Source organism: Clinocottus analis, unplaced genomic scaffold (assembly GCF_023055335.1).
Source record: "Clinocottus analis isolate CAN_PGR_092001 unplaced genomic scaffold, fCliAna1.0.p SCAF_4, whole genome shotgun sequence".
In the NCBI taxonomy this organism is placed as follows: Eukaryota; Metazoa; Chordata; class Actinopteri; order Perciformes; family Cottidae; genus Clinocottus; species Clinocottus analis.
The window spans coordinates 3240872-3256076 of NW_027176153.1; the positions used below are offsets into that span (position 1 = coordinate 3240872).

Here is a 15205-nt window from a genome sequence, read left to right on the forward strand (position 1 = left end):
AAAGAGAGTGTGTGTGTGTGTGTGTGTGAGTGTGTGTGTGTGTGTGTGTGTGTGTGACCCTGGCAGTCTTTTTTTCCTCTTCTCCCGTGGTCGAACTGTTTGGCCTTCCCATAGTTCCTCTGGCCTCACAGACATCCAGCCTCAAGGTTTACCGTGTGTGTGTGTGTGTGTGTGTGTGTGAGTGTGTGAGTGTGAGTGTGGGTGTGTGTGTGGGTGTGTGTGTGTTGTACAGGAGAGAAGAAAAGGGAGCGATGGAGGTCAGAGGTGGACTTGATAGCACAGGACACTCAGACCCTCTTTCTCTCTCTCTCTCTCTCTCTCTCTCTCTCTCTCTCTCTCTCTCTCTCTCTCTCTCTCTCTCTCTCTCTCTCTCTCTCTCTACCTCCTCCACCTCCACACCCCCTCTGCTCAGGCCTTGATAAGTGGAGCCGGAGTCTGTGGGGGTTAGGGATTCCTGTCTGGCACACACACACACACACACACACACACACACACACACACACACACACACACTGGGTTCCGCCCGCTCTGCATTCCTGTGTCCGACTAAGGAAGCAGCCTCGCCGTCTTCCCCTCCGCTCCCAAATTATCCCCTTCTCCTGAAGTCACTGCACACTTATCTTCCTCCTCTCTACTCGCTCCTCCACTCTGACTCACACATACCTCCTCTCTCTCTCTCTCTCTCTCTCTCTCTCTCCCTCTCTCGCTCTAATCACCTGGTGCTGGTAAAGTGTTTTCAGTGGAGGAGTCAAGTGAGAGAAAGGGATGAGCGTAACGCCGTCCTTAACATTGGAAATCAAAGCGCTGGACTGTTCCTCTTTTCCCCGTCCCTCCCTCTCACCTTCATATCATCCCCTGTTTTCTCTACCTCCCTTTTTGCTATCTGACTCCGTTGTGTATCTTTTACCCCTCTTCCCTCTCTCCCTCCCTTCCTTCCTCCCTTCCTGGGGGTGTGTAGCAGGGGGGGGGTCACGAAGGGGTCACCTCTCTGTAATGGCTTCTTAATGAGAGAGAGGGAGAGAGAGAGGGAGAAAGAGAGGGAGAGGGAGAGGGAGTGCTGCTCAGGGCGCTGTCTTTCTGTCCGTCTGTGTCCGGCGGATCCGTCCGACCTCGCCGCTCCTCTTCTGGCCCTCGGAGCTCCTTCGCTCCTCTCCGTGAGAGGAGACGACTCGTTGGTAGCCTCCAACAAACGGCACGGCCTCGTCACGCTCGCAGCGTCCGCCGGGTTCAGCTCGCCGGAGGGCGAACAAAGAGAGGGACGAGAGGGACGGGAGGGATGAGAGGGAAGAGAGAGAAGAGAGGGACGAGAGGGACGGGAGGGAAGAGAGGGACGAGAGGGAAGAGAGGGACGAGAGGGAAGAGAGGGACGAGAGGGAAGAGAGGGACGAGAGGGAAGAGAGGGACGAGAGGGAAGAGAGGGAAGAGAGGGACGAGAGGGACAAGAGGGACGGGAGGGAAGAGAGGGAAGAGAGGGACGAGAGGGAAGAGAGGGACGAGAGGGACGGGAGGGAAGAGAGGGAAGAGAGGGACGAGAGGGACAAGAGGGACGGGAGGGAAGAGAGGGAAGAGAGGGACGAGAGGGACGAGAGGAAGAGAGGGACGAGAGGGACGAGAGGGAAGAGAGGGACGAGAGGGACGAGAGGGAAGAGAGGGACGAGAGGGACGGGAGGGAAGAGAGGGAAGAGAGGGACGAGAGGGACAAGAGGGACGGGAGGGAAGAGAGGGAAGAGAGGGACGAGAGGGAAGAGAGGGAAGAGAGGGACGAGAGGGACGGGAGGGAAGAGAGGGACGAGAGGGACGAGAGGGAAGAGAGGGACGAGAGGGACGAGAGGGAAGAGAGGGACGAGAGGGACGAGAGGGAAGAGAGGGAAGAGAGGGACAAGAGGGAAGAGAGGGACGAGAGAGACGAGAGGGGCGGGAGGGACGAGAGGGACGGGGGAGACGAGAGGGAAGAGAGGGAAGAGAGGGACGAGAGGGACGAGAGGGACGAGAGGGAAGAGAGGGACGAGAGGGAAGAGAGGGACGGGGGAGACGGGGGATGGACGGGGCCTCGCTCTTTAATTTGCACTGCTTCTGCTGATTTGATCATAAGCAATTAATCTCAATGGCTCAGCTCGGCTGTGAGTGTGTGTGTGTGTGTGTGTGTGTGTGTGTGTGTGTGTGTGTGTGTGTGTGTGTGAGTGTGTTTGTGCGTGTGCGTGCACATGCGCCTGCGTGTGTATAAGAGTGTATGTGTGTGTGTGTGTGCGCCTGCATGTGTGTGGCGGCGTGTGTGTGTACGTGTATTTGTGTGTTTGTGTGCGTGCCTGCGTGTGTTTGTGTTTGTGTGTGTGTGTGTGTGTGTGTGTGTGTGTGTGTGTGTGTGGATGAACACAGTCCTGTCCACAGTGTGTCGTTATCTTCTTCGTTGGTATCGTTGTCACAGCGCTGCAGAGACACAAAGTTCACCTCCATCCAAGCTGTTGTGTTTGTGTGTTTAAAGATGTTTTGTGCGTCGCCTCGTTGCTTTGTGGTCCGATGTCTCGATGGCGTTTGGCCGGCGGTGCTCCTCCTCCTCTGAACCCCCATCGCTTCCCCTCATCGTGACACCGACTCCTTCCTCTGCTCTCTCTCTCTTTTCCTTGCGTGCCTCCCCCTCCCTCCCTCCTCCTCCCTCCTCCCCCCTCCTCCCCCCCGCCATTGCCCGGCCAGTTTTCCATCTCCCACCATCTCGCCCTCGCCCTCGCTTCTCCTCCCCTCTCTCCACGGCGCCGCTCTCTCCTCCCATGCACGAGGCCAGAGCGCTCTCCTATTGTTGGAGGCAGGTTGCCAAGGATACAAGCACAGTGCAGCAGCCTCGTACTGTACACGGAGGGAGACGAGCAGCAGGAGGAGGAGGAGGAGGAGGAGGAGGAGGAGGAGGAGGAGGAGGCGCGCTCCGGTCATCGTGGCCGCCTCGACCACGCCGACGCTCGTGCCGGCAACACGTAACTCACAGAGGAGCACGGTGACATTAACTTGTTTGTGGAGCCCCTCCCCTTCTTATTTTCTTTAAAGAGGTTATACATATATTTATATATTATTCATATATTTATTTTAATAAATATATATATATATATATATCTTTAAATATATATGAATTTATACTATATATATATGTATATATATATATATATATATATATATATATATATATATATGTATATAGTTTATTATATCTATATTCATAAAATAGAAAAAAATATATATATTATAAAAAAATATATATATACATACATATAACAATAAGTACAATAAGATAAGTATTCAGCGAGAAAAAGCAGAAATCAGAGAGGAGAGAAGTGTTAAAACCCCCCTGATGTACGTTAGCCGCGCGCGGCGGCGTGCCCGCGCGGCGGCGTGCCCGCGCGGCGGCGTGCCCGCGCGGCGCCGGGCGTTCGATGCTCTCGCTGCAGGACGTCCGCCTGGAAAACACGCCGGCGTTTATTTCACCCAAAAACTCTGTGTTGTTTGTTCACCTCTCCGTCCTAAATTCATTACCGGGGAGCAGTAAAGGAGTAATTACGGCTGTGTTTAGTGGCCTGCAGCGTCGGAGCGTGGTCAGTGTGAGACGTTAACACACTCACACACACGCACACACACACACACACACACACACACACACACACTAATAACCCAGAGCCTCATGCGCTGCATCCTCCACCCAAAGTGTTTTTCCTCCTCCACTTTCCATTATCCCTCCTCTCTCCCACGTCTCCCTTCAAATGTGACCCCGGGCCAGGCCGAGCCGGGCCGGGCCGAGCCGGATGGGGATTTTTGGGCTTCCTCCCCTTCCGCATGAGGCGAGAGACATAACCTCTCTCTCTCCTTTTCAATCTCTCCATCTCTTTGCTTTTAGCACAAAGCCCTGCGTGTCTGCCTTCCTTCCCCACCCAGCATTCTTTCCCCTTGCACACTTCTCCCCCGCTCTCTCTCTCTCTCTCTCTCTCTCTCTCTCTCTCTCTCTCTCTCTCTCTCTCGACTTCCCTCCTACCCGCCAACTCGCTCAGCCTCACCCTACCTTTCATTAGCCCACTCTTTATCTTACTCGGCTCGCTCTCTCCCCCTCTCCATTCTCCTATCTCGCCAGCTTCTTCACTCTCTCTCTCTCTCTCTCTCTCTCTCTCTCTCTCTCTCTCTCTCTCTCTCCCTCCCTCGTTCTGTTGCTTCAGTTGCGATACATCTTCATTAATTCCTCTTCTCTCCCTCTCTTTCCCTGCTGACCCTATTATTTTTATATTCTCTCTCTCTCCCTCTGCCATCACTCCCCTCTCTCTCTCTCTCTCTCTCTCTCTCTCTCTCTCTCTCTCTCTCTCTCTCTCTCTCTCTCTCTCTCTCTCTCTCTCTCTCTTTTTCTACCTCCCTCCCACTCCTCTCAGTCCCTCTAAGCTGCATTAACTCCCCAGATTACCTTGAGCCCTGCAATCCTCCATCCCCCACGCACTCACCCTCTCTCCCTCCCTTCCCTCACTCAATCACTCGCTCACTCCGGCTACGTCCACACCGAGGCGGCTAATTTTGAAAAAAAAAAAAACGCAATATGTGTATCTTGTTACGTCCTTTACGACGAGACCTCTCCTCTGTTTTAATTCTCTACGCGTGTTTCTGTTGTCGGACAACGAGATGAGCATGAAGTAGCTTTTTAAATCGCAGGTCATCAAAGCTAACCCAGGGACGCGTTGTTGTGCGATATCGACAAAAACGAGCGATCGCTGTCAGGGATTAGAGGCCCGCGGGTTCAATGAAGCTCCACGTTTATGTATTCCACCTCCTCCAAATGAACAACAACACTGGATGGTACAAAATGAGTCTTTTGAATGAACTGAGTTAAACTTCTTCTCCCGTTGCCAACTGTTAGCAACCCTCAGCGATCGTTAGCGACTGCTGGTAACCCTCAGTGACTGTTAGCGTCCGTTAGCAACTCTCAGCGATCGTTAGCAACCGTTGGCAACCCTCAGCGACCATTATCGTCTGTTAGCGACCCCCAGCGACCGTCAGCGACAATCAGAGACCGTTAGCGACCCTCAGCGTCCGTTAGCGACCGGCAGAGACCGCTAGTGAATGTAAGTGTCCGTTAGTGTCTGTTAGCAACCGTTAGCGACCCTCTGCAACTCTAAGCAACCCTCAGCGACTGTGAGCAACCGTTAGCGTCCGTTAGCGACCCTCAGCGACTGTTAGCGACCATTAGCGAATCCATTTGAAACGAGAACTTTGGAAGGCTTTTCAGCCCCTTTACTGTAAAATGTTAAGAGTAAAGTAAATAGCATTGTTAGCTTGCCAGCTATCTGGCTGCACATGGAAACATAATGGTTCTCAACTTGTTCTTTAAAAACGCTGTGTGGTTCCACAAAGACCCATCACCAACTGAAGAACCATGTTATTCTATTGGATGGTTCTCCATGTTTGTTGTGGGGTTCTTTGGGGTGTTAAAGGTCTTAATTCATGTTTGAGTTATTAAATGGTGGCGGGTAGGGGGGGGGGGGGGGGTGAACATTTGCAAAAGGAAACCAAAGAAGGTTCTTCAGATAACAATGTGTTCTTTAAGTTTGTCAAAGAACCAGAAATGGTTCCTCAAAGAACTATTTTTTGATGGCTCTTGGAACCTTTTATTGCTCTTTGAAGTCCTCTTTGAAGTCCATTAAAGTTTTTTTTAGAGAAGCATTTTAAGAAAATGGTCCTTTATGTATCTTTGGTTCTTTGAGGAACCAGAATTGGTTCTTCTATGGACCATTTTTGGGTTCCAGAAGCCACTTTTTTTAAATCTTTCTGCGCGCACCGCTGCTTTCTTGTGTGAGTTGGCCTTCAGAAACATATCGAGAAGCGCTCAAGAAAAGTTTTACACAAAAAAAATAGATTTATGAATATATATATATATATATATATATATATATATATATATATATATATATATATATATATATACACATACATATTTACTGTATATAATGTAGATATTGTGCTGTGAGAACCCGTTTAGAAAAGGTCTCGTGCATCTTTCACACGCCTCCGGGCCGATTAACGAAATAAATTAAATAGCGTCCAAATGCAAAAATGCTTTGCATCCAAATGATTCACGAGCGCGCGATGCAAATTTGCGAAACACTCTTTTTCTTTTCTTCCAATAACAGATTTGAACAGATTGACTAAGGGGCAGAGGACCGACGAGCAGGATCCGGTCCGTCTGCGGGGAAACTGTGAAAGTATTTTATTGAGTTTCCTTTTTAAAGGATGAATGAGTGGGTTTGAGCTTTTATTGTGAAAGGTCAGAGCAGAAGGAGGGGGGTCTGATCCGTGCTGCCTTCGCCGAGGTGGAAAGGAGAACTAAAAGTACTAAAAGTGTGTTGTTGTGGTACACTGCGTGTACACTACAGTGTGTGTGTGTGTGTGTGTTTTGAATGTGTCAGTTTCGCACAACCTGGTTGGTTGACACTTTTATTTTGCGGCTCAGAAAAGTCAACCTTGTACCTAGTGACTTTTAGTTTTGTTACAATTTTTGTTCCTTTTTTTGTTCCATTCATGTTTTCTATGGAACATTCATGACAAAAACCCAAAAGTTTGACAACAAACACACTGAAGTGCGAATCAATTTTGTATTTTTGTGTGTGTGTGTGTTTTTTTTTACCAGGCCTGCTTTCGTGGCCACGGCCCAAAAAACCCATCGCATTTTCAAATTTAGCCGTCTTTCTGTAGTCGTACTCGCTCGCCCCCACCGTCACTCACCGCCCTCCCTCTGTAACCTCCCCCTCACCTTCTCCTCGCTCTCCCCCACCCTCCCTTCCTCCCCCCCTTCACTCACCCACCCACACTCCATCACCCCACCGTCCACCTCTCACCCCGCCACTCTTCGCAATCGCATGTGCTCCTCTCGTTCTCCTCCCCTCCACCCACACTCTCGTCTTTTTTTTTTTTACTCCGAGCCCCCAGCAGCACCACCAGTACCACCATCTCTCTCTCTCTCTCTCTCTCTCTCTCTCTCTCTCTCTCTCTCTCTCTCTCTCTCTCTCTCTCTCTCTCCTTCTCTCTCTCCCCTGTCTTTTACCACTCTCTTCCCACTGTCCCTCCCTCCTCTAAAGCCTTCAGGCTCGGCTTGATTTATGCTTGCCCTCCCTATCCACCACCACCACCACCACCACCACCACCACCACCCACCCTTCCCTATCTCTCCTGGAGGTTGTGGCCCGGCTAGTCCCTAAAAACAACAGAGAGAGAGACAGAAAGAGAGAGAGAGAGAGAATAACAACCTCTTACTTTTCCATCCTCCCTCCTTTTTAACCCGGCATTTTTTTCATTCCCCTCTCTCCCACACTGCTTTTTAAATTGCCTCTGAATTCTTGAGCTGTTTTAGTGCCTCACTCCCCTTCTCTGCCGAAATTACTTCTCTTTTTTCTTTTCTTTTTTTTTTTGTTCTTCTTACCCTCTCAAACTCTGCCACGCTGAGGAAGCAAGTCCCACCTTCCCCTCCTGTCTTTGTCCACTCCAGGACAAACACCGCTACTAATCGCATGTCCAGCGGTTTTGTTTTGTTGTTGTTTTTTTTGGGGGGGGGGGGGGGGGGGGGTGTTTGCCAAGGGAGAGAAAGAAGAAGAAGAAAAAAAAGACTTGTCGGTTTGGGAGCGAGCCGCTGTAATGTCGGCCGGACAATGGCAGCAAAGTCCTGAGACAACACGGCTCTTGTAACGCTCTTGTTCCTTTTCAACCTCGGGGGGGCGGCCGGCCATTAAGCAGGCCGACTTATGGAGGGGCTTCTTTCTCTTTCACTTACCCACACACACACACACACACACACACACACACACACACACGCACGCACACCGAGTGTCTTTTCCCTTTTGTTTGCAGTCCAACAGGAACACTGCTTTCCTCCTGACAGCTCTCTCGTGGTGGACGAGCCTCAGTAACTCGTTGCTTCACCACCTTGGACTTTTCCTCTCCATTGTGTTCGGCTACTGTTGATTTGAAGGCGTATGTGTGTGTGTGTGGGTGTGTGTGAGAGCGGAGGTGTTACAAGGAGTGTGTCCATCAGCGGGCAGGTCATGTGTGCGGCGCTTTGTGTTTCCATTTACATTTTCTTCATCCATTTATTTATCAGAAACACGAGTTTGTTTTGTTCGTCTTTTTTCTTGTTGTTTTTTCAAAACTCCCCCACATCACAGTGTTTGGCTTCATTAAGAGGGGAAGGAGGTATTTGTTTGGATACACAACACGCACACATACACACACACACACACGCACACACACACACACACACTCCTTGAGTGTAATCAGAACAGAAGATCAGAGGTCAAACTGGGTCAGCTGACCCCTCACTCCCTTTTCAGGCCTTCTCTTTCCTTCTCTTGACTGCGTCAAAGCGTGATCTCTAATAATACAACTCCCCTTGTGCAACAGACACACACACACACACACACACACACACACAGACACACACACGCACTTAACTCAGATGCACAGTGCAGCCTCCAACCACAGCGCCATAAAACAATATCTTCTGTCCATTAGCCGTAACTCTCTCAATGGACGACGCACACACACACACACACACACACACACACACACACACACACACACACACACACACACACGTGAAGTGTAGCTCAACACACATCTTTTATTCCAAGGCAAGTCTTATACCGCCTTTGCTTCTTTTTTTTTCTTCCAACTCAAGCCCCCACATAGCTCGCAGCATCACACACACACACACACACACACACACATACATCCACGCACACACACACACATACATACACACACACACACACACACACACACACACACACACACACACACACGCATGCAAACGCAAACACGCGCACACACACAAACAAAGAGAAGCACCGTTTCCACATATTTGTCTCTCCTTTTTAAAAAGGGATATATTTTTTTATTTAGCATAAATGTTGAAGCCAAGGGTGCCCGGCTACCATGGCAACCAAATTAAACGGAGGATCTCTTCAGAAAGGCAGAAATCTAAATTATTCGGACTCTTTTATGAAGGGGAAAAAATGAAAAATTCCCTTCACCGTACAGACTGTAAAGGCGAGAGGGGGCGGTGTGTGTGTGTGTGTGTGTGTGTGTGTGTGTGTGTGTGTGTGTGTGTGTGTGTAGGGGGGTGTGAGGTAAACGTTATTGTTTTTGGGGATCTGACCGTGCAGCTCAAAGCCGACGCTGCCGAAATTCGCAGGTCGAGAACATTTAGCGCAGGAGAGGAGATGATGCAACCTGGACGACAACACATCAACACAATGCGTGTGTGTTTCTTTCATTGGACACAACATGTGTGGCTGCAAATCCTCGGAGAAGCCCGCGTGATGAAATCCATAAGCTACGCCGCTCCGGGATTAAGGCGCCTCTGTTTCCTGGTGTGGTGAACGGGTTCTGATCCACCGCAACAGGATCAGGTTTAAGAGGCCGAGGACGGACCGGTAGCTCACACAAGAGAGATTAATGAGCTGCTGGGCCTGCTGGGCCTGTTTGGACACTCTTCTATCCTCTGATGCCTCACTCTGATGCCTCACTATGATACCTCACTCTGGTGTCTCACTCTGATGTCTCTGATGTTTCACTCTGATACCTCACTCTAATGTCTTACTCTGATATCACAATTTAATATTTTACTCAAATATCTCTCTAATATCACACTCTTATATATTGCCATCATATCTCACTCTAGTATATTGCCATTATATGTCACTCTAATATCTCACTCTAATATCTCACTCTAGTATATTGCCATCATATCTCACTCTAATATCTCACTCTAATATCTCACTCTAATGTATTGCCATCATATATAACATCTCATCTCATCACATCTCATACATAACTCTAATATCTCACTCTAATATCTCACTCTAATATATTGCCATCATATCTCACTCTAATATTTCACTCTAATATATTGCCATCATATCTCACTCCACTCTAATATCTCACTGTAATATCTCACTCTTATACCTCACTGTAATATCTCACTCTAATATTTCACTCTTATACCTCACTGTAATATCTCACTCTAATATCTCACTCTAATATCTCACTCTAATATCTCACTCTTATATCTCACTGTAATATCTCACTCTTATATCTCACTGTAATATCTCACTCTAATATCTCACTCTAATATCTCACTGTAATATCTCACTCTAATATCTCACTCTAATATCTCACTCTAATATCTCACTCTTATATCTCACTGTAATATCTCACTCTTATATCTCACTCTAATATCTCACTCTAATATCTCACTCTAATATCTCACTCTAATATCTCACTCTAATATCTCACTCTTATATCTCACTGTAATATCTCACTCTTATATCTCACTCTAATATCTCACTCTAATATCTCACTCTAATATCTCACTCTAATATATCACTCTAATATCTCACTCTAATATCTCACTCTTATATCTCACTGTAATATCTCACTCTTATATCTCACTCTAATATCTCACTCTAATATCTCACTCTAATATCTCACTCTAATATCTCACTCTTATATCTCACTGTAATATCTCACTCTAATATCTCACTCTAATATCTCACTCTAATATCTCACTCTAATATCTCACTCTAATATCTCACTCTTATATCTCACTGTAATATCTCACTCTTATATCTCACTCTAATATCTCACTCTAATATCTCACTCTTATACCTCACTCTAATATCTCACTCTAATATCTCACTCTAATATCTCACTCTTATATCTCACTGTAATATCTCACTCTTATATTTCACTCTTATATCTCACTCTAATATCTCACTGTAATATCTCACTCTAATATCTCACACAAGTTTCACACCTTCTGCAGAGTTTGTGGTTAACTCTGTTGTTACTGTACGACCGCTGAGCAGAGCGGACATGCTCCATCTGTGGATGCACGTGTCCAAAGGGATGCTGGGAAAAAGCGGTCAGTCTGTGTGTGTGTGTGTGTGTGTGTGTGTGAGTGTGTGTGTGTGTGTGTGTGTGTGTGTGTTTGTGGGGTCATTCGCTCGACCAATGAGCAGATGAGAGGAGGGAGATGGGGGTCAGAGGTGACACTCTTTTCTCTCTCCCTCGTTTCCTCTCTCCTCCCTATTTTTTGTCTGCCTCTCCTTTCTACATATATGTGTGTGTGTGTGTGTGTGTATATGTGTGTGTGTAAGTGTATGTGTGTGTGTGTTTGTTGTTGGCCCACAGCAGATCCATGTTATTGATTGACTCTTGTGGCTGCTGGCTGCCCACTGAAGGAGGGGGCAGAGCTCTAATGAATTCCTGCACCTCGTGCCCCCTTACGCCAACCCCTGCACCCCCTCCTTAATTAACTTTGTGTGTGTGTGCGCGGGGGTGTGCATGTGTGTGTGTGTGTATGTGTTTTCCTCCACAGCTCAACACCCCCGCTTGTTACACTCCCCTGCATTTTTTCTCTCTCTCTCTTTCTTTCCAATCCTCCTACTTTATCTCCTCATATATATATATATATATATATATATATATATATATATATATATATATATATATATATATATATATATATATATATACATCTTCCTCCACGGTTTGTTTGATGGCCGCCGATTACTTTGTACGTGTGTGTGTGTGTGTGTGTGTGTGTGACTATCTTATCCGTCGCACCACATCTCCCGACCTCAGTATCTCCCTCGTATCGCCACACCTTTCAAGACGTGTGTGTGTGTGTGTGTGTGTGCGTCTGAGCGGCGGTAATTTAGCTATACCGCGCATAAAAAATGACTGACACGCATTGTGCGTGCGTGTGCGTGTCTGTGTGCGTGTGTGTGATAGAGACAGAGTGGTCAACACTGACCCGGCAGGCGGTGGAGAGGCTGCATGCCCATCGGTATTCCAGACGTGGAGGCAAAGCGTCTCTGTCACCTTGACTCCCTCCTGCAGCAGACGAGCTGCACAGGAAACACTTAGCGCTACCTGACTGTACGGCTAACGTGCACACCGGGGCCATTCGGTTGCAGTCGCTCACCTTTTGTGCGTCTTTCTCTCACTCTTTCTTTCTCCTTTTTCGCTCCTGCGTGTCGTTTTATTTTTCACTTTGATTGTTCCCCCCTTTTTAAAAAAAAGTAAAATCATTTCAGCTCCGTCATCGTCGCTTGTTGGGAAACGTTGCACATTAGCATGTCAGAGGTCTCCTGTCCGGGAAACAAAAAGAAAACAACACACACATGCATGCACACGCACACATTTGCGCACACAACAGCGACGCAACTCCCAAAGTGTTGGTTTCAGGTGTGGTACGAGTTACACTTTCAAAGTGTCTCTGGAGCCTGTGATGTGTATTTTTGTCTTTGTTTTGAGAGAGCGACCCGTCGTCAGTTAAATGTCAATTAGGAGGCGGATGAAGGGGATGAAGCGGTTGAAGCAGTGGAAGCGGTTGAAGCGTGTTTTTGGGGCGCGTTGAGCTGTCGTCTGTCGTCGCCGCCGCGGTCTGACAAGTCGCGTGGATCGGCGGCGGAACCACCGGCGTCGTGTCTGCCGCTGACAGCTTGTCCACACACTCGTGCTTTCAACGCCGCTGACGACTACACACACACACACACACACGCAGCACTTCAGCGTCTCTCGCTCTCTTCTCTCTCGGTCTCTTTGTGATCTCCCCGTGTTGTTCGTTGACTGGTGATGATGAGGTGTGTTAGGGAGTCGAGGAGCGAGGATGAGAGGGATGATTCAGAGCGGTGACGCGCCGGGTAGTCGCGACCCAAAACACCAAAACACCAAAAACACCGGGTGCGAAGGATGACTCGGCTGGGAGGGTTAGAAGAATGGGTTTAATATGGTGTGTGTGTGTGTGTGTGTGTGTTAGTCTGGGGGGTTTGTGTGTATACTTTCCCTCACAAGCCGTTATCGCTGTCGGGTAAAACCCTTAAAATTGAATAAAAAAGTGACAACTATTCATGTTTTTTCCTCCTCCCTTTTTGAAAGACTGGCAGCGCGTTCGGGCTGTATAGAAGCGTGTAATCCCTCTAATCAAGTTAAAACAATGCCGTGTGAAATGTTTGGAGGCGTCGTCCCTTTCCACCTACTTGAATTCCCTCATCGCACGCACCAGGCGTGCGATGCCGGCTGCAGGAAGCCAGCAGAGCCTCACCGTCTCTCTCTCTCTTTCTTTTCCTAAAAAGCTACGAGCTAGCAGCTGCAGCTACGCGAGCGCTAGCTGCAGCTGGGCTGCACTGTCTGAGAAGAAGTAAACAACGGGGTGTTGTCAGCGCGCGCTACCTGCTTGCTAGCTAGCTGGCTAGCGCTCACAGGCTAGCTAGCATTAGGACCCCTGCCATCAGAGCTGTTTAAGCTGCACAGGTCAAAGTTGAGGGGGAAACACTAGCGGCTTATAACCCACATTTTACGATGCTTAAATGCCCTCAGCTTCAGCTCGTGCGTGCGATGCCGGCTGCAGGAGGCCAGCAGAGCCTCACCATCTCTCTCCATTTCTTTTTTTTCAAAGGGGCGGACGTGACCGAGCTAAACAACTCCGCGAGCACTAGCTGCTGCAGCTACAAGCTAGCTGCCGCAGCTCCGCCAGCGCTAGCTGCAGCTGGGCTGCACTGTCTGAGAACAAGTAAACAACAGTGTTGTCAGCTGCTAGCTACCCGCTTGCTAGCAAGCTAGCGCTCGGCAGCTAGCTAGCGTTAGGACCCCTGCTATCAGACCTGTTTAAGCCGCACGGGTCCAAGTTGAGGAAAAAAAAGATGAAAAGGTAGCGGCTTCGAACCCATATTTCATGGTAGTTGAATTCCCTCAGCTTCAGCTTGTGTGTGCGATGGCGCAGGAGGCGGCAGGAGGCTGCAGGAGGCGGCAGGAGGCTGCAGGAGGCCGCAGGAGGCTGCAGAGCCTCACCGTCTCTCCATTTCTTTTTCCAAAGGGGCGGACGTGACCGAGCCCAACAGCTCAGACAGCCGCGGCGAGCGCCTGGACTTCTTCCTCAAGCAGGAGGAGGCGCTCGCCGCCGAGCCCAGCTACCTGGGCCCGGGCGACTCGGAGGAAGCCGGGGGAGGAGGAGGAGGAGGAGGAGGAGGAGGAGGCGGCGGCGGCGGCGGCAGCGGGGGCGGGACCATCTCGTCCGTGGCCAATCTGAAGGCGGCGCTCATGAGCAAGAACAGCCTGCTGTCCCTGCGGGCCGAGATGATGGGCGACGACAACCCGTTGCTGTTCGAGTACCTGCCCAAAGGAGCGCACTCGCTGTCTTGTAAGTCCCTGTTTACACTTTTAAACACTGTGCTCTCACACACACACACACAGACACACACACACTCATTATAACGGGTGAGTACCTGCTCATGTGGTCAACCTGTGAGACTAAAACACACAGCGGCTGTTTGACATGAGTCCTCTTCCTCATCCAGAGTATTTTCCCACTGTCCTTGGGTAATTTGCGTGTGTGTGTGTGTGTGTGTGTGTGTGTGTGTGTGTGTCAGCGTCAGTGATGACTACTAGTCAGCGGTGACTCAGAGAGAGAGAGAGGTAATTCTTTACTGGGCTCTCGCTTTTTCATGAGATTTCTTTGGTTATTTTTATGTTTTTTTCTGTGACAGTTTCTTTGTGCGTGTCGGCGGCTCCGCGGCTGCGTTTCATGTTTCGGATGTCTACGACATTTCAGCACCAATACCAAAAAAAAAGAAACCAAAACAAACTATATGAAACGAATCGTTTTGCTCCGACTCCGGCACGCACCTCTCCATCCTGCTCACAGCACCTGCAGAATAAAGAGCTGCGAACCCTGAGAATAATTGTTGAAAACCTGAAAGTCATTGGAGATCAAATGGAACACAACAAACTGTGGAAAAATATTTATTTTATATTTTTTACCATGAAATTCAACCTCCCTTGGGATGTTTTTTGCACGAGTGTTCAGACTAAAATGTGAACGGCTGTGTGTGTGAGTGTGTGTGTGTGTGTGTGTGTGTGTGTGTGTGTGTGTGTGTGTGTGTGTGTGTGTGTTTGTGTCTCTGCTTCTACTGGCTCGTAATTGGATCTTTTGTCCCGGGTTCTGCCGTCTTTGTGAGCAGAAGAAAAAGCAAAGGAAGGTACAACTCTGAGCCGAGTCATGTCTTTTGAGTTGAGCCCTCACCTACAAAATAAAAAGACAGACCCCCCCCTCCCCCTCTTCTCTTCTCCTCTCAGAGAGGAGAGGAGAGAGAGGTAAGAGGAGGGAGGAGAGGAGAGAAGGGAAGCTGAGCGG

The 15205-nt window shown here is 48.8% G+C and overlaps 1 protein-coding gene across 2 annotated transcripts in view; it reads left to right on the plus strand.

Annotated features, from left to right (window-relative positions):
* Window positions 1–15205, plus strand: part of zbtb46 (zinc finger and BTB domain containing 46) — a 66336-nt gene that overhangs the window by 39672 nt on the left and 11459 nt on the right. For both annotated transcript variants that reach the window (XM_068598018.1, XM_068598019.1), the window contains exon 4: window positions 13889–14212. In XM_068598018.1, the coding sequence (XP_068454119.1) occupies window positions 13889–14212 (324 nt within the window). The remainder of the gene's footprint in view (window positions 1–13888; window positions 14213–15205) is intronic.